Source organism: Diuraphis noxia, unplaced genomic scaffold, assembly GCF_037042655.1.
Source record: "Diuraphis noxia isolate RWA-SAM2 unplaced genomic scaffold, SU_Dnox_SAM2 contig0004, whole genome shotgun sequence".
Classification (NCBI taxonomy): Eukaryota; Metazoa; Arthropoda; class Insecta; order Hemiptera; family Aphididae; genus Diuraphis; species Diuraphis noxia.
The window spans coordinates 28,621,916-28,647,228 of NW_028301714.1; the positions used below are offsets into that span (position 1 = coordinate 28,621,916).

Below are 25,313 nucleotides of genomic sequence, written 5' to 3' on the forward strand. Positions count from 1 at the left end.
ATGTGTTTTTTTTTTGTGTATGTATTATCACATAGTGAAACAGAAAAATGCTTAAATTATTAAAATGTGATTTTGGGTAGCAAATTGAATCTAGTTGGTACTTTGGGAAAATTACTTTAGAGGACACCACACCCATATTTGTTGTCTCAATCTTAAAAATGCTTAACATAGTACATTTTAGGTTTGAAGTGAGTTAAGAGCATTTTTATTTTACATTTTATTATATGAGCATAACTCACTTAAAAACTGAATTATCGTAAAGAATAAAGATACTTACAAAAAAACACAGATAATGTTCTTACCATCAAGTTTCATAACAGGTTTATTCACTCTAATTTTTAAGCTAACGGAATAAAACTTGAGCTGCTGAGCGTAAATTTACTATTAAGTGTTTGTAAAACTGAGACAACAAATATGGATGTGGCATCCTCTAAAAGTTAATATTTTAAACTCGATGCAGCATCAAATAAAACAGAAACATAAGGATGCCATATTTTATAACTAGTCAATTTTGACTAAATTAAGTTTGTTAACTGTTAACATAGTTACATAGTTGTTTATGGAATAGGAATAAAGATACCTAGGTGTGTAGGTAATCTAATATTAAGTGTAAATTGATTGTGGACAAAACTAGCGAGTGGCATTCAAGATTATGAACAAGGTTCATGAAATTTTTTAAAATTAATAATTAAGATGATTAGTTATTACTTATTACTGATTGTGATCACACAAGTCACAAAATTAAAACTAATTCCTAGTAGGTAGGTAGGTACTTAGTCAATTTCTACATTTTTTGTAGGGATATAATTATACATCTTTACTATACAGGAGGATGATTCACCAAGCATACTCACTCCTATATCTTTTATTCAAATATAATATATAGGTACTTGAAGAAAATATTTTTACATTATTAAGATTTTCATATTATATCTGAAGTATATCGTGGCAATTCAAATACAAACTTCTGTTTTTTAAATGAAAACCCTCCTTTTTTACAGAAAATTATTTGGTAGATAACTATTTTAAACATTTTAATGTACATAATTCAAAAATTGAACAGGTAGTTTGTCAGTTATTTATGTTTATAGTAGAGATACAGTCCTTTAAACCGATTTTACAAAAATATAAATTAGATCTAGATGTACCTAATATTGAATCTAGTATTCATTATATTAGGATTATTTTTAAAAAATATAAATAGTGGCATATTAATATTAATTATTAAAATTTTGAGATCACTAAAGGCTATAGCCACCATATTTTCCAAACCCATTATCATGGACATATTATTATCCTTAGTAACTAGTAGCTACACAAAGTTAAATAACTCTAAAACTCGTTCGATTTTTAATAAGAAATATTTGCTTAAAAAATGTATGAAGAAAAGGGGAAATTTCTCATTTAAAAAAAGAAGTTTTATCACCACAGAGTAGTAGCATACACATAATTTTGATTTGTATATTTTAGAGGGAGGCGGTGCATTCAATAATTTCCTATAATTGAACATTTCAAAATAAAAATATTGAACAAAGGAAGGAGAGGTGCCACCCTCTGTATGTATAAAAATGCTAAAAATCAAATTTTCAAAAACTGTGTCATTATAGAAAAAAAGTTGGAGGCAGGCTTGGTGAAACATATAAACATAATTTGCCGGCTTAAGATACGATCGACGAGTGCCACAGCACAGGGGTGTCAAAATCAAGGGTCTCGCGGTTGCCTGTTTAAATAATGTTTAAAAAGAATGTGAAAGGCGCTGAAATAATACTTGCACTGGACGCTGAAAAAGTTAGAGCCGGCCCTGAGTCATCATATATAGGTACCTATATAACACTTACAAATTAAATCTTGACATTTTGTACACTAATTATTTGAAATTGTACCTTGAATTGAATCTACACGGGCACCTACATGGCTTAGATAATTAGATATTAATTAAATTTGTACCTATAGTCACTTGGATATAAACACTTATAATTAATAATGTTTATATCTACTTTACGTCTATATAATTGTTTATAATATTCAAATGTTGTATATGTAATACTTATCCTCATTTTAAATCATGTTTTAATTACTATGTCCAAAGTTTATGTATCGTGTTTCCGGTCACTTGTCAACAATTTAATTAAGAACGCTGATTAGAGCGCCCTTTGTTGGCAGATAAAACTAGGACACGCACAGTCAAATGCCAGTTAGTTGCCCAAACACACTTAGGTATAATTTTCGGAGTAGCATGACAATTTATTATTAATGGCTCAGTTGTTGAATATTTCGTTTAAGAAGAACGACCTTTACTCCTCGTGGGGTTTTCAAGTATGTGGCGGAAGAGACAGTTGGCGACCATTGACCGTGAGAAATGTAAGTAAAAAAAAATCCTATTTGATTTTAAAACATACTATATTACATACATTATTTAGGTGCAAAATGGCACTTTAGCCTACAACTATTTAAGTGTCGGTGATCGAGTCTTAGAGATCGATGGCATAGACTGTTATTCATTAACCGAATCTCAGGCAATCAGTTTTCTACGTAGGCCAAGTAATTCAATTGAACTTTTGATATTAAAACGACGGGGTGAAAACGTCGTACCACCCAAAAGGTCGTCCAGTTGTAAAGCTTTACAAAATTTTGTCTTTCCAAAACATCAGAGTATATCAGAACCGTGTTCTCCACGCCACCAAATTATCAATAATAATATAGAAATCTCTGCTAATTCAGAAAACCAATTTCGAGAATTTGAAGAATCAGATAATAAATGCCTAAAACGATGTTTTGAAGAACCCAACAAAGAATTTACCTCGCTACCAATAAAAAATGAAAATGAGGTATTACAGTTTTCTAACTTCAAACCTCGAAGGAATTCGTTACAAAAAGACGGTGAACTCGTGTTTCTCAGAAGTCGGTCGAGTTCACCGCAATTCTGGAAAACAAATGTGGAAACGTCGGTCACTGGACCACCTAGTGACTGTAAAAGTTTTTGGAAAAAATTAGAAAAATGTTCAATGGAAGATTTGAGTGTCCGTCGCACTCCAAGTCCAGTAAGACCAGCGAGTGTGGCATTCTATTCTAAAACACCCGAACCTATTGTTCAGTCAAAAGCTGAAATAGTTTCAGCAAGAAAAAAGGTAATTCATATGAATTAAATCCAACCAATTTTTTTTTACTGCGAAATAAATTATTATAATTTACTTACAATTAATTGTATCTCAAATATTGATTATATGCTTACAAGGTGACTTTTAGTAACGTGTTGTTGGAGAGAAATTATTTGCAAATGGATTTACCAGATTTATCTCCTGGGTCAAGAGTTGATGAAGAATTCAATAAAATATACAACAGTTCCCGTCAGGAAGAACAGTGAGTTTTTTTAAAATCAATAACTCTAAATATTATACATATAATCTGTATATAGGCTAGATATCTATACAGTACCCACCTATAAGTATATGAATATATACAACAAATGTAGTTTTTATGAATTTGTTTAAAATATAAATTTAAGTCAAGCATATCCATTGATTTAAACTTTAAAAAAATATGTACCTCATAGAAATAATTTGTTCAGTATACGTGTCCTTGTTTTTGTCATAATATTTTATATGAATAATATTTATAAAAGAAGAATTAATCGCATCAGGTACCAGAATGTAATAAAAATCTTTTTCGAACGTAATGATTAATAATTGTTTTTAAATTTATTATTACAAAATAGATATCTTTATTCTTTATACTATCCTGCCTTTCTCTCTCAAGTGAACATGTATAGAAGTTAAATATTCTTTACAAACTTATAATTTTGTATATCATAGACTATTTTTAAACTAGTATATAATAAAGTATATAGTCCTCGTAGGCACATATTTAATTTGACATTTTGGAATAAGATAAATAGAGTAAAAATGTATATTAAAGTGATATTTATTTTATAGAAATATAAAATTTATATATTTTAATTTTTGGTATAAACAAATTGTCTTGTGTCTGTTGTCCGAAAATAGCGTTGCAAAAACTACGGTATCAGGGCCAAAATGAATATGTTAAAAATAACGCTTTTAAATACACAACCGCCTAGTAGTGGGAATTGTAGTGGAGGTGGTGGTCCATTTTGGCTATATCTTCAATGTCCAGTTGCAAGATTAGTCATTTTTATTAAAAAAAAAAAAAAAAAAAAAATGAGAAGAAAGAATATGTTCAGTGTTAATTTAGTTTAAATTTGTTTGTCCTATTAGACATGAGTTTGGGAGTCTCCGTTCCCTGGAGGTATATATAAAGTTTGTTTGTGTTTTAAACTACATTTTTTATACTTAATCAATATTAAATTGTAATTATAATTTTTTTACTAATAATAACAAATTCCTAACGAAATTTTGTGCGATCGCTATGGATTAAATTAAAGTTAATCTATAGGTACTATATATTATGTAATGATGTGTACATAAAGAATGTCGTGTGGGTAATTGTACATATATCTACGATGCCTTATGCTCTGCAAGTTTTCAAGTTTGTTGTTTTATAATTCATGTATAGTACTATGTATAGTACATAATAATTATACAAGAAATTAATATGTTTTGTATTTGTGTGTTAAATACTAAAACGATGTATAGGTATACGATATACCACACACGCGTGATTTTGCTCAAGCATTTAATTTTAATAATTTAATACATACAATATATAAAATACATTTTAAATAAATACGTTAATAGATTTATGATTTAATCGTTGTTAACATATTTAGTTTTTGGAAGGATATCACAATACTGGATGTATACTTTAATAATTCAATCATGGTGTATCTATAAACTGTAATTGTGATAGTTCAGTTCTATTTTTACAATATACTTTGTTCACATCACATGTGAGATTGTGCCAAGTTTATATTTTATTTCATCCACATTTAAGTTGACTCTATTAACAAAAATTGATATTTAAAATAACTGTGCAAAAACGTTTTATAGGATACTATATAGGATAGAAATAAAAATTAAAAAACACAATTTATAAAATAAGTCGTATAAACATAAATTATATCTATAGTTAATATTATAATGTTGCAATATTAGCGGATTAGTTATACTATATTTAAGTATTGTGTTTATAATGTTTATATATTATATGTATAACTGTAGTATGCATTAATTATATGTTTTTTAAGTTAGTAATTCAAATCTGGAATTTGGAATCTGGAACTTTATAAGTTCAGATAGAAATATTGAATTATTTGCAAATTCATTTGATAAAAAAATCAATTTCATATAGTGTATTTTTTTGCTTAAACATGTTGAATATTTAATAATTATTAGTACGTTTTAAATTTATATTCGAAAATTAAGTTTTATGCTAATCAGTAGCATGACTAAAAACTTTTGCAGAATCGCTTATGCATAAAATTAAAATATTATAGATATACCTACTACCTAGGTGTCCACTGTTTCTATACCTACTAAAGCCTATAAGTCGTAGTATAGGTAGTCAGGTATATTTGAGTAAATATACTTTATTAAACATTTAAAATTAAGTATAAATATAATAGTTACAAAATTACGAAAAAGAAACCTTGAATATCGGCATTCTATTTATGAATTATAAAACACAATATCTTTAAACAAAAAAAACACAGTATTAGCTTTCCACATAACATAAATATTATACATAATATAATATATATTATACAAACACGCCATGATTGTAATGAATAATGATTAATAAATAAAAATGTTCTCGGCAGAAACAAATAGGGGTAGCCGAAAGTAATTTTCAGTTTTTTAGTTGGTAATTATTATTTATTTTAATTGTGTAAAAACAATTTATTCAATTTATATACTCGTCAAACAATGTTATGCTAAAAATTTTATTAAAAAAGAATATTCTGTAAAGACATTTAAATCTGATTATAATATTACACAATATACCTACAACTAATATATTTAGGTTAATTTAATAAATCTCTAGATCTTACTGATTCTATATTAGATTGTTTGCTTTATGATTTATGCAAATATTTAAATGCTGATTTTTAATGTTGTGAAGTATTAATAGAAAAATGTTTACAAAATGTAATTTTTTTCAGTTTTTGACGGTTGTAAATTGCAGCAAATTAAGATTATTATGACACACATAATTGCTACACAAGTGGCGATAATTATTGGTTTTAATTTTAACAGGAGGGGTAAATGAACAATTTTTGGAGGCTCGCTTTACGTTATAATAAGTTTGTAACAATTTTTTCGACAAAAATGAATTTGATAGTAATTAGTAGTTAGTACTAATGCCTAATAGTAAAATAAAATACTTTAATCTCAATAATATCATAAAATATATACCTAAGCTACTTATTATAATATTATAAAGTGACAGACCGTTTGCTCAGAATCGTTTTACGTATACTTTCTGGCTACCTTTTTTTTTTTTGCCAATGGTAGAAAAAGTTATGAGGAAGCTACTGTCATACATTTTAAAATTTGACGTAATATTATGTAAATGTAACGGATATGTAAAACTCAGTGAAAAATACATTTAATAGGTATAACAATACAATTTCTAACTACGTTTTCGACGTAATTTAGACATTTAAAATTATAATATTTTATATAGTTTATTGTTATTTAATGTATCATTAAAGTATGTGAATTATTATAATAATATCGATAATTATGCCTTAAGAATATATTTTATTCGTAATATTCTGGGTGATATGAAATGACCGGTGAAAGATATAAAGAAAATCAAAAGAAATGCTCCAATGAGTCATCGTCGTATGAACTTCATGGGTACATATCATATTCATGACCCTCCCACATTCCTATGCGTAAACATCCTAATAAATAACTCTTACATAACAGCTGTTCTGGACTGACTCTAAACCGATAGAAGGTATATATTAAAATATTAAAATAATATACTTACTAAATAAAGAAACAGGTTTTTGTCACTTCGTTTTCGTTGGAATTTACCTTTATTGTAATGTATAGGTACTTAAATCCTTTCCCCCATCGATACTTATTGTATAACGGTTTTGTTTTCGTCAATAACCGATTAATTTTAGGCTACGATTCGTTTATTTTTTCAATATCATATTGCTATATTATGTGTTATATTGGCAGTATAAGATAAGATCTTGGAATTTAACATTTGTTTTTTTATCGTGTATTATATGTATAAATAAAAAATAAATCGTCTTGATATTTTATGTTGATAAGCACTTGACAATACTTTTGACTAAAAATGTCAAAGCAATTCAAACATGTAATGCCGATACTTAAAATAATGTAATTTTACTTGTAGGTGCATTTTAATTTTTAATTGGAATTTTATAAAATTAGTGGTATGTTGAGGGTGTTGGACTAAAATATTTAAACATATTATGTTATACTTGGTATACTATAATATTATATGTTACGTAAATCAGTCATCAGATTATATTATGTTTTTAATTGCTTGATAGCATTACATTGTGTTTTGTAATATTTTATAGTCTCCTATACGAGCATAATATTACTCTCACATGTTTTGAACTATTGAATCTCAGCGATTATAATTAGTTTTTACTTTTTAGTATGCTAATAAATAATAATAAATATTTGATGTTAAGTTTATGTTTCAAGTATATATGGGTACTAAATTATGTTATAACTGGAAATTGAAGAAGTTTCTATTCTCAAAATTATAAGAGTATATCTAATTATATATTGTTTTAGGTTTTATCATATAATTACATAATATTAAAATATTATTAATCATTAAATTTGTATATATATTAGGTGTATACATTAAAAATTAAAATATATTAAAATATTAATATATTATATTCATAAAGTAACCGTAAATGTTTTTGTAAGTATTATGTGATGTATCATTGATTATAAATACTAAAATGTATACTATTAAGTATATACCTACATACTTATAAATTACACGCAGAAGTTGTATCTTGTTTTTTTTTCATACCGACACAGTCATATTATTTATACTCAAAATTTGATGAAGGTATTTAAACAAAATACAATTTTTATTTCATAAGCATATACAAGTATCACAAAATGCCTAAAATCGAAATTACTTCATGGCGAAATTTTGTAAATTATACCTATACGGCTGTCGGCTATACACAAAGACTAAGTGAGTTCCAACGTGAGTTTTACATAATAATAGTTTATAAAATAGATTTTATTTTTTTGTTGATCAACTCGGATCTTTCGTGCAAATTTTAAATTTATTATGCTTAAAAAGAAAAAAATTCTAGTAGTTTTAAAAATTTCAACGGGAAAAAATATAGTTTAATAATTTTATTTAATTCTAACTCAAAGATTAAAAATAGAGTGCATGATAAATTTGAATATGTTTTAAGCTTATTATCGGATAGTAAAACTCAATCAAATCAGTACGATGGGATGTGTAGGTCTAGTTTGCTCCATAAAACGGAATGTAGACGTGTGGAATCTTTGTGAGACATTTGGTATGGGGGTAAAGCTTATGTATAATTTAATATGGTAAAGCCAAATTTACTAATTATAATTCATAATTTTGTATAGTTACTCTTGTTCTGTAAAAGTTATCCCATAATATAAGTAATAAACTAACAAGTAATAAGTACCTACTAATAAACAAGACAAATAATTAAGTAAACGATTTATTTAATATTTATTATTAAAGTTACTATTGAAATAACATATTCATCATAAATCCGTAATGTTTTATGTTTATTGCATTAATTGTGAGTAGAATGTTTTCTCATTTTTCACTAATAACACGTTTTATTTAATGCTATAAACATACAAAATTTCAAGACGTTTTAACAGTTTAGAAATAATTAATTTAAATATAATATATTTTCGTAAAATAAGTTATTATAATGCTAAAAAATATAAGCGAATACAAACGATTATCAAAGAATTTCAGCGATTTTTTTCAATAGGCATTAAATTCTATGTTTTGTGTAAGACGTACACTAAGTGCTGCAGCATACCTAACTACTTAATTTTAAGTTGAATATAATACTTGATTTATAATATTGTAAGCCTAGGTATATTAAACTATTTTACTATATGAATACGAATATACGATATGCACTTATTAATCTATTAATTATTGTATTGTAAAGAATAAAAATATTAGTATTGTTTACTACAAGCGGCGACCGGTAGGTAAGCAGTATCAGTTTATAACTGTTGTATTTTTCAAAGGAACTTACACATTTTATTTTTACATACGAGTTTAGGTTTATATATTATATAAAAAATTAACACTAGAAACTGTAGATAGTATAGTAAAGTTTTAAACTAACTTAATTAAAGTTATTTCATAATTAGGTATGTACATCATGTACAATATTTTCAATATTAGTAAAATAATAATAGTTATATAATTTATATCAATTTAATTTTGATATTTGATTGTAATCTGTTCTAGCATTTTTTTTATCGATTCATTTATTTTGATGAAAAAGTATTTTTCTGGTTATTGGGTTATTTTTAAAGCTTAAGTAATAATAATAACAAGGAAGTTAATATTTATATTCTAAACTTATAGGTAATATATAATATAGGTATGTCGTTCTCGGTGCCGTAGTGCATTGTTACTATAGATGTAGAATATATAATATATTTAAATATATTGTATATAGGACAACGACGAACAAATATGCTGCAATTAATGAATAAATATTATGCAATTATTCGTAGTAACAATTGTCAAAATAGTTTAAATATTTCCTAACTATGAATTGAAACAACTAACACTAAGCAGAACCTATATATGGGACATTCCTAGTTGTAATAATCTCTGTAGTCCATGACTCCATGTATAAGTATTACCTATTATTGTTATTATTATTATTATTATTATTACCACTTAATTGTTTGTGTTTCAAATTGACGTACTTAAAAAATCTCCTTTAATATAGAAAATGTAAAGTCATATAAGTAACTGATTTCTACTGTTTGGAAGCACGCATGCACGCACACATGACGTGTTAATACGAAATGAAATGAAATTTGTCCCATAACATAATATTTGTGCGTAATCGCGTTTAGTGCGTCAATAAAAAAAAAAAAAAACACTATCACTCATATACTTGTATAGTGTAGAATTAGAATACCTATCCGAGTGACCGGTTCGTTATTATATTCTGGAGAGCGGACAAATTGCAGACGACAGTCGTCGTTGCATCTAACTCGCATTCAGCGTCGCGTCGCCTCAGAGTGCACATGTCTATTATTATTATTATTTATTACCTAACATTTTGTATTTGTTTTTATAAAATTAAATATCGTCACCGTTGTCACAAACGCGTACAATTTATGGTTGTTTAATCTATATTATATTATATTTTTATCATCGGTGGACCCCGTTCTTCGTTTTAATTTATTCGTCACCGTACTTATTTATTTCATATAATTTTCTCTCGATTTCCTCAATCATGACGACCACAGCAGCCGTCGAAGCGTCAAAATTAGACCGCACTGATCCCAGAGTGCGAAAACTCGTGTACAACATGTACAGAAACGTTTTGGGGAATTATAACGATAAAGCCAATGCTATATTGGACGCATTGCCTGAACGCCAAGTGACTCAAGATCAAGGGATCGATCGACAGCTCTCCAGTATTTTGTAAGTCTGAGCAAGTGCCTGCAACTGGATGTCAATACATATAAATATTAATATAAATTATGAAAAAAAAAATCCGTTTATCTATACATGGATAATTAATACGCAATTTGCTATAATTTTCTCTATAGGTTTTCTTTACCCATTTTAGAAATTATTATATTTGTAGGCATAGGAAATATTTTTCTCTTGGCGCTTTATTTTCATTTTCTGAGTTTTATTTGATAATTTTGTTCATACCATATACTGCAGCAACTCAGATAATATGATCCGTAGCCAAGTTTTGTATTATTTATTTGTTATTCTATTTAAGATCTCAATATGATGACATCATCATATACTTCTCTTCGATCAACAGATCACGTGTATTTAATTAATAAGTTATATAATATTATAATGTGGATACATAGATTAATGAATCTTATTTTTTAGATAGGTTTTCTGATATAAATTTTTCTTTGTTCGGATTAAAAATATTTGCTTTGGTTTCGAAAACTATAGTTATATTTTAAATGGAAGTACCTATCATGTTTATAATTTTGAAATCGATATCCGACGTTAAGAATAACGTTTCTAAATACAATTTAAAATTGTATTTCATAATACAGTAAACTGCAGAGTCTCTAGGATTATTGTTCAATAGAGTCTATATTGAAATATCATTTTAATTTTAACATAAATCAATTACTATCTGAAATAATGTAATATTGGTGAAATGTAAATTTACCTAATAGATATCTACATTTATATTTATACAATTGGTTCTTAAATGTAAATTTAAATATTGCTATTATTACTATATCATGCATCACGAGTAGATTATGTCATTATAAAGTACATGTACAATATTTCATTATTAATATCGATTAAAAAAGTATAATATTTTTTAAATTGTTTTGAATAGGCATCAGGAATATTTTATAATGCCAGTACTTATATCATTTTATGTAGCACGATTTCTGATATCACATTTTTAGATTTAATTATTTTAATTTGAGATCGAGATGTTCGTAAACAATTTTTAATCTTGAATCTTGATTCACTAATAAGACATATTATAACTACACAACATTCAATGTACATATGAGTCACAATATTGTTTGGCGCACAAGCTATCATAAGTTTTTGTTTTTAATTTATCAAGGATAGTGAAAGATGTAGTATGAGATCATATTATTAAGAAAGTGGATTTTCTTTTAGATTTTTTTGATAATAATATAATACTATTTTTGACTGTTGTATAACAGAATAGTATATAATATATTTTATTCATATAAATAATCTTAATGATGTATATATGTATATCATGTATGATTAATCAATATAATATTATTTACAAAAATATCGAGAAAACTTGAAATGTATAGCCGGATGTTACTTTTTCAACACCCATTGAAAAGAAATTATTTGATATACATAATGAAAATATTTAATTATTTTTATACTTGTATTAAAGTATTTGTTAAAAAAATAAAAATCTATAATTATGCTATACTATAGAGCTCTCAAAATTTTTCAATGGGAAGGAGGGGATCTTGAAAATTTATTACATTATTATTTTGTTCAGTCTAATAATTGTATATGTTTAAGGGAGGTGCTTTAAAATTTTTATATAACTTAAATTTCTCAACTTTTCTTGTAGAAAATATACTCTAATCATAAACTTCGATGGAGGTTTTTGAAGCAAATTGGACCTAGTTGGTACTTTTGGGTAGGTAAAATTGAAAATGTTTAGTACTTTTCAAAATAATCGGGAAAGTATAAATAAATGAATTCAACCTATACTTAGGTACCTATATATATAATTACGTCTTGCTTTTTAGTAGTCGACAGTTAAAACTTGATAAATATTTTTTTTCAAAGTATTAATAATACGGGAAATGGGTTGGGGTCTTCTCGCAATTAGCCCCCCGCATACGCCACTGATGCTATATAATATTATAATGAAAGCCATCGTGACAGTCAATTTTCTAATTGAATTTCTTTGCCTTAAATTGAAATTAAGTTAAGTGATGGGAGTGAACGATATACCTCTTCCATTAAATATCAAACATTTTATAGGTACTTATTTAGAGTTGATTGTGTGGGTGTACCTGTATAGTAATCGCTAATCGTAAAATTACAATTAATTACGAGTTACGATTACGAATATATATATATTGTGTAGGTATATAAATAATGGGGTTTAATTTATAATAATTATATACCTATTATATATCTTATAAATATTTCACATATCACATATTTATTATAAAAGTCTTTTTGATCTTAATGCCACATTACTTCCCAATATTCTCAAAATGTTTTACCAACGATTTGTTTTGTTTATATAAAGGTTTTTGAACTTGACTACTCGAGTATTATAAATATTCCAAAATTCCTAATTAGGCTTGAATTATGATATAAATCTGATAGGTATACAATTTTTGAATTTATATTTTATTTTAAATAATAATTGTCTAATATCAGATCTATTGACTATTAGATATGTAAATGTTAATATTTCATGATAAAGAATTGTGTAGTATTATAAGGAGATAAAACATATGTAATGAAGATATATAGTTTGAGACATCTACAGGCTCTCAAGTTAATAGGTATAGAAATAGAATAAGTACACTAGTACACAATCATGTATGTCTTGCAAGTATCGTTTTCGTTTATAATTTATAAAATAATATATTATATTTTATTATTGGCTTATTATTCTATAGAGTTTAGTTTAGCACGATCAATTCTTTTTATTGTCGTTTGGTGAACATAATTTAAATCTCATATTTCCGCGTACGTCGGTGCAGTTTCCGTTTTCCGGAGCAATAGTCATAATGTTATATATTATGTAAAGCATAGACGTATAATAATCTAATCAAATTACCGTTGACCTTAACGACGCACAATAATCGTAAATACAGAAGATAAACCAGCTAAAAAATTTAACGTGAGAATAAGCAAGGTTGTAAAATACATATTATGTGTTTTCTGTTTGAAGAGTAAAAAACTAAACAGCGGCGCCTGTTCAAGGGCATACTGGCAAGGCTGACCCTGCAAAACGTTACACGTACCTATATACAACATGCCCAGATACTATACAGATTACTCGTGTATAATGTATATAGTAGCAGACGGTCGAACGGCTCTTGAGTAGCGTAAATATAATATTGCTGATTTCGGTCCAAATATGGTAGCTTGTCCCCCACAATGACAATTTTAAACACGAGTGCATAATATATAATATACTCGCATGCTATTATTAAACCACTCGATACACAATATAACATATAGACATCGTATGTATAGTAAATAATAAACTCACTTAAAAAACATCAATTTGTAGATTATGATCTGTATTCGCTCCAGACTTTAAAATGTGTACCTACCCATATTTAATAATATATAGGTATAATAGTTACTATTATTATGTAGTTTGCCGTAATTATATGTAAGATATGATCATGAAAAACTTTCCATGTAGATATTATAATTTACCTATTTAAATATTATTAGATTTATTTCCTGCTCACTATATGCGTAAGCTCATCAAATTGCATTTTACATGAAATGTATTTATTATATCAATAAATAAGTATTACTATTTGTTGTTATATTATTTAGGCATCAAATAGGAGCGAAAGACTTAGCTGCTGGAGATATGTCCGCACCACCCCCACCAGCACCTCCACCACTGCCATATTCTGGTAATTATAATAAATCAAGTTTATTAAATATATCCATTGTACACAATATGGCTCTTTCGTCGTGTGAACGACGTTTATTAGGCTTTGTTTAGAAAATGTTTAATTAAGCGGTACATAAATTGATGTTATTTGTTTACAGGAGGTACAATTCAAGGTGGTCCGCCCCCACCACCACCTCCACCAATGTTGCATAGTGGACACATTCCAGCTATTAGAATAAAAACTGAGGTAAATTATTATTATTGTTTATATTTTTTTGTACTTATATACTTTTTATACCATCGTTATAATCAAAACAAATTGTTGAAAATTTGTGAAAAGCTAAATTCAAAATAACTGTTAACTATTTAAATATTAAAATAAATTAGTAAATTTATAGATTGTAGTAAATTTAAAATTATAAACGCTAAAAATTAAAATAAACATCAGTCATTTCAATTCAAAGTAAAATATCATTAAGTGCTCTGCTTACGTAAGAATAAAATTATTTATAGGTTGTTTATTGTATATTTATATCTTGTATCATTTAACAAACTATTGTTTGTAGCATTATATTTTATAGCATAGACAAATCATGAGTGTAAAGTGCCATTCAAACTTGGATAAAATGCTTTTAATTGCATTTATGTGTAACGCGTTTATGATTATAATAATATATGATTCAATTGTTAACACTTTTTAATACGTTTTAACCATATGGTCAACTTTTAAGTCAGAACAATAATAAATTTACGTGTATGAAGAATTTACAAACCACTTTTAACTACCTATATTCATAAATCATATTTCATAACTCAAATTATCACTATTTAAAATTTTTAATCATTGATACTTTTTCTTTTAATAATTATTCTCAATTATTCTGTTTAATAGGAAGAAAATTAAAGCGAAGAACTCAAAGTTTTATTGTACTATATAATTAGTCATAAAGAAAATTGGTTATTTTATAATTACAAAATTTAAACCTTCATAAAGCATTAAACATAATATTCAAATTGTAGATATTTATTATAAATACAATTTATTTTATTAATACATATTATAATACAACCCTGTACACAGTGGCGTAAGGGCGCGTAACTTGGAGTCAATCCTGGGGAGGGGGGGGCAATTAGTAATAAAACTAAAATTTCGTCAGTAAAAATTAATAAATAAAAAAAAACTTACAACTCATTTTTTTTTTATTTTACATTATAAAACTGATAAAAAAATATAAAACTCGACAAAATTATTAAAAATTATACTTATTTATGCAAATTTGATTGTAGTCACTTAATAACTGGTACAATAAAATTGGCCTTTACACTTAAAAATGGTAAAAATAAACACGATAATAATCTTAGTTCGCATTGTGCTATTGTGGTAATAACTCGCCATGCCATCACTGTCATCAGTGTCATCTCTCTGCAATTCCTCATATTACGATATGAAGGCGCTCGATTTATGATACTATTAATAAATAATAAACTGAGGCGCTCAAAAAGTCAAAACGATAAATCTATTATTATTAATGATTATACAATCCATTATGCTGTTTAATTTTTCTATGTTAATATAGAAATTGAATTATAAATTATAACTTTTAAAGGGGGGCAAAATGATACTATTGCCCCTTCAATAAAATATATGGAGTGACAGTTGCCCCCTCTTGCCTCCCCCCCCAGATTACGCCTGCCTGTACACCTTAATAAATATATCAATTAACAAAGATAATGATTTTTTTGTAGCTGAATGAACCTAGAGAAATACCATCAACCATACAAAATGCAATGGCTACCAAAGACAAAAAACCATTTACTTATCTTCCAGGTGGATTAGATTTGAGTGAGATTAGAAGTCCTCGAATGCAAAGGCGCTTAGAAAGAAATGCCCAGACTCCGCCTAGCCCGGAAGAAGTACCTCAAAAATCTCCAGACTATCAGCAACAACAAGAGATGAAACCAAACTGTGAACAAAAACCAGTTTGTAACGTGCGCTCTGCCTCGGAAAGAGTATGTCTGTTGCCCCAAGTTCAACATCAACCATTGCTGAATAAGTCGCCTACTCCTTGGATGCAAAAGGCTGCGCAAATTCAACCCTCCCTAGCTCCATGGACCCAAAACAAAAAAGAATATGTTGATCAGGTAATTGTTTTTAAGAACCTACCCTTAACATATTATTCGTCGTGCTCAATTTAAATGCAAGTACAATTGAAAATATATTAGGTATGTGCTTTATAGAAAAGAAATCAAATATCAAAAATGTCTTGGTTTAAAAAAAAATGCATATTAATAAACATTCATTGTTATTTATTTCGTATATACTTTTAATTTAACTGTCATAAATAATTGTTTAGGTTGATAAAACAGAAGAACGAGTTATACCCGTACGAGTTGAAATTAATAAACCAACACAACCGTTGAAGAATAATATAAACCACTCGTATGATTCTGAACCGATACAAGGACGTTCATTTAAAGTGCTTCAACAAATTACTGAGCCAAAAGGTGACTATGTTAAATTGAATTATGATATAATATGTGATTATATTATTTTTAGTAATTAAAACTATCTCTGAAGCTAAATTATTATTAAAATTATTCGTTACGATTTGATTATTATTTTTGATTCTGAACGGAACTATGAACGCATTGGTTTTGGAATGTGTATTTTTTTGTGTTTTTTATTTGGGATAGTAAAAATGCTTCATTCTTTAACTTTTAGGATGATGGATGATTACCTGATTACAAATTGTATCTAATTAGTACTTTAGAAGTCAAAAGTCAAAAAAAGTTAGACAAGTGGTTACTGATCTGCTACTCTGTAGTTGTCGAGTTGGTCACTATTATAATCGATGTGTTAAAATTTAATTAAATATAATATTATTGTATCTATAAGTACAGTACGACAGGGCGAAGACGGTCTTCAGCCTATTTCAAGTTTCAAGTATATTTCATCAAAATATGTTTTATGATATTACTATTAAAGTAATTAGCTTACTACCTATATTTATTATAATGTTGTTAATATTTAATTATTTATAAGAGTGTATATTTATATTATTTTATATTATACAAGATTGTTAATAACCTTTAGTTAATACCACCTTATCATAAAACAGTGTGAATAGCAGTGGCGTATTTAGGGTGGCAAGGAGGCAATTGCCTCGGGCAGCACTTTTTTGGGTGCAGCAAACTTAACTGGAAGCTTTTTTTTAACAAATTTAAAATGATTTAAGCACTTGTAAAAAAAAAAATAATCGTAAATAGATAATAAAATAAATTAATCAATTTTACAATTTGCTTAGATTATTTTGCTATCATGGATACTACTGAGAGTACCTACGATATATAACATTTTAAAGCACTAGATAGATTTTTAAACTACATGATACTATTACTATATCATATGATGTATTGTAAGCTTTTTAAGGTAAGAAAAATTGCCTCTATAAAAAACCGGTGAGAGGAAGTGGGCATAAAAACGTGTGTACCCAGGGCAGAAAAATCCTAAATACGCCACTGGTGAATAGGTTCATATTATAATTTCTAAATAGGTAATAATATTTTAAGTCTAATCCAAATATTTTTTAATGTAAAGTGAATAATTTACCTAAATGTTTCAAGGTCCTTAAACGTAAAATGTTTTTGAATTGCAACAAAATAACTAACGTCGCTATTCTTCGTTTAAATATGTAATTTTGACCAAATTTGAACGTCAAATGTTTTTTAAAGAAAAAAATGTGCATATTGCATATATTAGATTTTTTAGATTTTTTGGTTTCAATATGAACTATTTACGAGGAATCTTGTATTAAATATTCAAGCCTCTGTTGTAAAAACTGAAAATCTTATATATTGTTATGATTATTATACACAATGGAATTTAAAAAATATTTGGAATAATTTTAAGCATTGATATATATTCTATATATGGTACGCACCACGCAGTAATGACATTTAAGTTAATAACAATAATTTACCTATTTATAGTATTATAATGGAATATAATTAATGATACAAATTAATATATTCAATGTTTTTGCCAAAAAATAGTTCAACGTACCGTACTATATGTGGAAAATAAATTACTAATTACTAATATAGCATTATCTTTTTTATGTTTAAACTACTTAGAAATGGGTGCTGGCGCATCGTTTCCGCTAAGATTAGTTTTTCGTATGAAATTATTTATCATTGAATTCAAATTTAACTCTTCCAATACAATGAACTCCTTAGATTTGAAACCTACTATACTACAGACAGGTTTTTTTATCATTAGAAGTGACATTTTATTACATACATAATATAACGATGCCTTTTACTTAAGTACTTTTAATAAATTATAAGTACCCAATTAAAAAGTATTAGGTATACCTATGCATAACACAGTGTATAAATGTGTTTTAATATAGAACTAAATTATTTTAAAAACTGAAGCTTTGAACAAAATGTCAAAATGTGTACATTCATTAAACACCTTTATACCTATTATAAATAATTAACATTTTATAAAATATAGATTCTACATTTAAATGACTACGTATACTTGCATTCAATATAGTATAATACATTTGTCTTTAGACACTTAACTATACATTCTAAAATAATAACATCATATACTATATAAAATCATAAAGCAGAATATTATTTAGGTACCTAATATATTAAATGAGTTTTATAAACACATCTCGTATATTATTTATCAGCTAGTATATTTCATTTAACATAATTTTTTTTTGTTCACAAGTAATATACAATCTTTATCATTTAACATAATTTTTTTTTAATTTCTACTATTCATTATTTTCAAGTAATCATTTTTTATTTTACAGGCGTGCTATATGATGGTACTCAGCCCTATAACAGCCAATCATTACCCTTATCTGAACTCAGAAAGTTGCAGTTAAGTGATGACGACCGATCTTTCATGAATAGAGTTAAATCTCAAGGTTTGTATTCTTAAAAAAACTTAATCTAGGAATCCAATAAGTAATTAATATCGCAGAATATCTCAATATCTAATCGTTATAGCTAATAATCTAGACACAGAAAACCCAAGATATAGAGGTGGCTCTATACCTTCCAAGATATTCAAAGTTTTGGAAAATAGTGGTAAACATTTATGTTATTAATCGGTGGTGGTAATATACCTGGTATTATAGGTACTCTGCTACACGCTCGCTTTTTTTTTTTTGGCACATTTTAGAATTGGTTTAATTTCAGACTTAATAAAAAAGAATAAAGTACATGAAATTATATACTTAGGTTCCTACTCAGTACCTACTCATTCAACTAATAATTTTTTATTTATTTATTTAATTTAATGTATGTATTTAAAATTAAGCGGTTAGCAATATAATAATTAAGGGAATTATTTTTGTATATTATATATTTTATCAGTTGACGATGATAAATTTTTACACAACGAAACGGACCCTCGTTACAAAGGTGCGTCGATTCCGTCTAGAAGTTTTCGAATGTTGCAAACATTAACGAACTCTGCACCTGGTAAAAAAAAATATTAAATCAAATCTCTTTATATGTGATTGTCAACAATTTGTCTGCTAACGAAATATTATTGCCGTGATAGATTTAGGCTATGCGTTAGTATATTATATTGCTATGCTTTGAGCTTCGCTTTAGTTTGTACATTCTTTGATTGATTTCGTAAATTTTATATTGGATTATTGATTTTGCAGTACCGATGGATAACAGCAACTACAAACAATCGGCACCGATAAACAATTACGTATCAGGTAAAAATGCATTTAACGAGTTATGTTAACATAATATTATACTATCTAACGGATAAATTTCTAGTAGAACCTATAGAATCCAAAATTTATGTACCACCGTCAGAGAGACCTGTCGTCTCAGAACCGCATAAGTATACCGGTGGCTCTATACCATCCAGATCATTCAGAATATTACAAGCTATGACTGGCCAAAATAACGGTAACATTTTATAGTTCAAAATTTTATATTTATAACTAAGACTTATAGTATTAATGAAATCAGGCGATCAAATATATGATACAAATGTTATATACAAGTAATATTTTAATTCCATGTGATATATTTATGAGATATAATTAATTATAATTATATTTGCCAACTTATGCGGCGTTTATGGGAGCGATTGCTTTCTTATATAATTTTTAATTAATAGCTCTTTCTTCAGTTTCATCGTATTATTTTTATTTTTTGTTATTATGAAAGCATTTACACCTTTATATTGGTAATTACTAATTACTAATTTGTGTATCATTTTTAATGTTTTTATGTGACACTAATTTCATTCGATGCACCGAGTTAATATTTGATAATAATTATTGAGTTATAATTATGTAATCTCGTAGATGTAAAATACTTCGTACGTCTTATATATATACATTTGACACTATCTATTCATATGCTTCGTTAAGTAATACAAACACTGAAAAATAACTATAATATACTATAATATATTTTAATTTTTAGTGTACGCATAAATGGTTTTCTGTCTCAAAAATATATAGTTCAATTAAAATTTTTCATTATATGAATATTTTAATAATGTATCTAATATTTTAACAATTATATTCATTTTTCAATTTTTATGTGATTACTTTGTATATTATTATAGTTATGTTATATTTTATTTAATATGCTGAGGAATCGTACAAAATTAAATTTAGAACTATATTGGCGTATTTACAAAGATTTAATGAGGTATAGGAATCTAGTGTAACGTCCAAAATTAAGTCTTGTGGTTTATACTTAATTGAACTGAATAAAACTTTTCAGTTATAAGTTCATATTAATTTTTTTTAATTTGCTTTTAAATGCGTTTGTTATTAAAATAAAAATATATATTAACCTTTTTAAAAACATTTGTTGTAAAAATAGATTAGTAATTTTATTACTGAAAGATAAAAATATTATTTAAACATTTTTTTTTAGCTGTATGAATTTGTTTTAGTATTTAATTGTTTTTTATTTTGGATAGTATTTGTCCTAATGCATTAAAGTATACTTACATAGTTATGTCTATAAAGTTTATTTTTTATTTTAATTTTGACTATATGTTTGTTTTTGTTTTTGTGTTTTTGATTAAGTTAAACTAGAATATACACAGTTACCCCTTTTCAAATTTAACGCTGTCTAATAATTAACTAATTATCTTCTTAAGTAACAAAAAACTATTATAACTTCAACGAAAACAATAGACCATAGTATATCGTATAGTTATGTCTAACTACAATGTTATATTTTCCGTATTGTGTCATTAAAATATTTTTTACGTAATATTTTTTAACGATATTTGCATAATCCCGAATTCATATTATGTGTGCTCGTGGGCGGAGCTGCGATGGACATTATACAGTTTAATATACATACAGCATACATTTAACATTCATCGTTAAATAATGAAATGTAGTTTATGCGTTGATCATCAAATGTCTGCAATAGTTATAGTAAATTGTGCAAAAAAAAAAAAAGAAAGTAGAATTGTGGAATTCGCACCAAGGACGACGTTCTATAGTACTACAGTGAATTGCGATTAGCAAGCTTGGCCGTTATTTTTTTTTTTTTTTTTTTTGTAGAAGAAGAAGAAGAACAACAACAAAATGACTTATTAAACCTGCAATCGCACACCCCTTATCCTTTTCTATGTCCCGAATTTTGGCAACATTACAATTATCTAAAGGAATTTCACGACTTACACTGCGCTGGTTCTGCGTCTGTGACAGATCAGCAACAATACCAGCACCAACAAAAACAACAACACCACCATCAATATCAACAACAACAATTGGTACAGACCGGTGTCGCGTCGGCTGCAGACTCCATCAACGCGGCGTATGCCGGCCACGTGTTGAATACCATTGCCGAAGAAGAACCCGCTAACGACGAGAACGTTTCCTCACCGTTCGATGGCGATACCGACACGAGTGAATGCGAAGTTACGGTGACGGTGACGTTGCCACTGAAGAAAGTTGTCATCGAGACGATGGAACAGGAAGAACAGGTGTCGACTAGTTCGCCGGTGGACTTTTGGCAACAAATCAACGACGGTGCAGGAGGTCCGGCCGACACGTCTACGTCGGACAACGTCAATGAGTGTTCGGATCACGAAGAGCCATCGGCCGTCGTTTGTCAGACGGAGAGTCTGCTGCAGAAGCCGTCGGGGGCCGCTTGTCCGCCGGACGACCAGGCGGTCGGTGACCTGCAGTCGACGGATCGCGAAGACGACGACGCCGATTCGGGCATTACTACTACATCGTCGGCAGACATGACGAGTCGACCATCTTTCGACAAAGACGTGATCGGTGGTGGTAGAAGTGGAGGCGTCAGCGTCGGTTCAAAGAAATACCAAAGAACGTGCACGCACTCGCGACTCTTCGACTTTTTGCAGCGCGATGATGACGACGACGCCTACGACGATGACGGCGCAGATTCCAGCAACGTTATTTCGGACATGAGAAACAAGCCGCCGCAGTCGTGTACTTCCGGTTACTCTTCGGCGGCCACCACGCCGTCCACGCCGTCCGTGGTAGGCAGAAGTCGGACTTACGAATCGGACTTGGCCCGGACAGAGTATGACAGTTACTACAAGAGCTGGGAGTACGCTTGCCCGTACTTTGGATACGACATACTGCCGTCTAAGGCGTTTAAGACCATCGCGACACGGCTTCAGAACAGCGACGGTCCCGTGGCGACCTGCAAGTCCCCGACGACTACTGCTGCAGGCACCATCACCACCAGGTTCAAGTGTCCCAAAATTCCTGCCGGAGAAGACGGATCTTAAACTCGTCTCTTCCCCGTCACCATCCCTTACCCAAGCACTTTTCATTTCTCTCGTTTGGGTTTTTTTTTACGATTTTTTAAGGTATTATATAGTATACGCGTTGTTTGGAGTCTGTGAACGGTTGTTGTTTTCTCTCTGCAGTTAATCTCATTCTATCTCTGTCTTGCGAATACTCTCTATACACATTTATCATTACTTTTACCGTCAACCTCGTTTATCTACACACATGTGCAGCGCACTGCATTCACCAAAAATACGTACAATATGCAATATACATTCATAACTGCTCGCACATGTGAAAAAATCAAGGAACCTATAAGTACCTAAATATTGGCACACTATTTACACACAACAAAATACATAGCACTGACTGCTGCTGCATGCTGTACACTCAAAAAACCACCCCACTCATGTGGGTGCTCCGCGGCGACGTGCAAATATACATATAAACGAGGTTGAGTCGGTTGAGGTGCGCTGAAATTATATGTATATATTATACTATTGAATAATATTATACGTTATATACTTGTATATTTTTCTATAATGTAGTCCAAATCACAGACATCAATTATGTGTCCGTGACTTTGTAAGATGTTATAAGCTCCCTGAACATATCCCTTCTTCTTAGTTCTGTGCTGCGTTAACTTCTTCACAGTTGGGAATAACATTATTATTATTATTTTATTATATAACTCCACCTTTTGGAATATACAGTTACAAAACGTATACGTGTTTTCATTTTTTTATGTGTAAATATTTAATTATATTTATACACAGTCGTTGGTCTAAAGTATCAAATATTTGAACGTCTTTGTTTCATTGGAATATAATAGCAAAATAATATACATTTAACGGATGTATATTTAGATTTAGTTTTAATCTATTACATAAACTAAATAATTTACCGTCATAATATACGAAACAAAAGGTGTAGTTTTTTTTTGTATTTTGTTTTCGAAGTTTTTGTGTGCTGTATACAGTTGTTGCTATATGTTTTACATGCAGACAGTATTCCAAATTCCCGGTAGATGTTGGTTAATCAGAAGTTCCACACTAAATTTTCGAACGACTTTTCAAACTAATAATATAAACTATATAACTATAATTATATTATATATACTTCGTCACCGGGAACGTTTGGGACGCTTTGATTTTTTGCAATTAATTTACTATTTTTTTTTATTAAGACTTTTTTCTTTTCACAGGTAATTTAGGTGAATCTGACTTCTGATTTGGAATGACGGTAACCACAATCAAACTGCTTTTACATTAAATGATTTATATTTGTATGATGGTTTACACATTTTTTGCTATATTCATATTTGTATAAATAATTTTAACTATTTAGTATTGTAGGTAAACTGAAGTTACATTAACACATAATTCTAGCTTAATATATAATATTTATGTTGTCTAATGTCTATATTATAAAAAGAATAATTGTAATAAAAATGGATAAGTTCAAAACCATGAATAAAAAACGGTCTTCACAGTTGTACTTAAGGGTGTTTCGTTTGTGATATGATGGTTGTTCAACGAACCCCGTTGATTTGCAAAATTCAATTAAAATCTGAAATCGATTTACACACCGTCATCACTATTAGGTCATTCATCGCTGTAAGACGCAGACCGATGGGCACGCAAGACGATTCGGCGTTGAGTGGGTTGATATCGCATGACGCATATTATGTAAATCTCGCACAGTTATAGCGTCTTCTAAACACAGTAAAATGTATTAGTAGGTAGAAAAACGTGTAATTAGTAAACTATCGTGAACGAAATCATTTTATGTGTCGGCGGGTGTTTAACATGGTATTTGTTTCCATTATTAGCAAATCGCCATTTAAATAATCACATTATATGCCCACCTGATACCCAATAGAAAATTCTGATGTGTTGCTCAAAGAGTTAAAGAACACGCACGAATGATAGCTGACTTTAGTAAGCGCCATCGTAAACACGCCCGCGGTAAACCCGCTTTAACCCATTTAATAATAAAATATTGCTATCCAAACTATTTGCAACGATTGAAATGATTATAAGGAGTCGAAATTAATGTTTTGTTTCAATTCGCCGACTAGACAACAACAATATTACTTTACCCACTACAATTATTAGGTAATACAATCGCAACATCAACTAAATTCTAAATTATGTTAATATATATGTAGGTATATTACCAGGTGTTTCTACAAATCACACTTTTTTTCTAAAATAAGAACTGTGGTTATACAA

The 25,313-nt window shown here is 28.4% G+C and overlaps 1 protein-coding gene across 5 annotated transcripts; it reads left to right on the top strand.

Moving 5' to 3' along the window:
* Positions 1-115: 115 nt before the first annotated feature.
* LOC107173150 (uncharacterized) lies at positions 116-24,576 on the top strand. Of its 5 annotated transcripts, XM_089225142.1 has the most exons (14): positions 1,951-2,361; positions 2,421-3,128; positions 3,236-3,360; positions 14,224-14,306; positions 14,446-14,534; positions 16,034-16,429; positions 16,642-16,792; positions 19,120-19,236; positions 19,319-19,399; positions 19,688-19,795; positions 19,987-20,043; positions 20,108-20,242; positions 21,874-23,159; positions 24,284-24,576. In XM_089225142.1, the coding sequence occupies exons 1-13, from the start codon at positions 2,254-2,256 to the stop codon at positions 23,076-23,078; spliced, it is 3,363 nt and encodes a 1,120-aa protein (XP_089081268.1). In that variant the 5' UTR covers positions 1,951-2,253; the 3' UTR covers positions 23,079-23,159; positions 24,284-24,576. The 5 variants fall into 5 exon arrangements, with proteins under 5 accessions (XP_015379040.1, XP_015379039.1, XP_089081268.1 ...); XM_015523554.2 differs by lacking the exon at positions 19,688-19,795 and having other exon boundaries at positions 116-2,361; positions 20,111-20,242; XM_015523553.2 differs by lacking the exon at positions 19,688-19,795 and having other exon boundaries at positions 1,947-2,361.
* The last annotated feature ends 737 nt before the right edge of the window (positions 24,577-25,313 follow it).

Excerpts from the sequence above, each read along its gene's own strand:
- LOC107173150 (XM_089225142.1), top strand. The coding sequence starts at position 2,254 with ATGGCTCAGTTGTTGAATATTTCGTTTAAGAAGAACGACCTTTACTCC. Across the intron at positions 3,361-14,223 it reads AGTTCCCGTCAGGAAGAACA|GCATCAAATAGGAGCGAAAG; the intron begins GTGAGTTTTTTT and ends TATATTATTTAG. Across the intron at positions 20,243-21,873 it reads TATGACTGGCCAAAATAACG|AAGAAGAAGAAGAACAACAA; the intron begins GTAACATTTTAT and ends TTTTTTTTGTAG.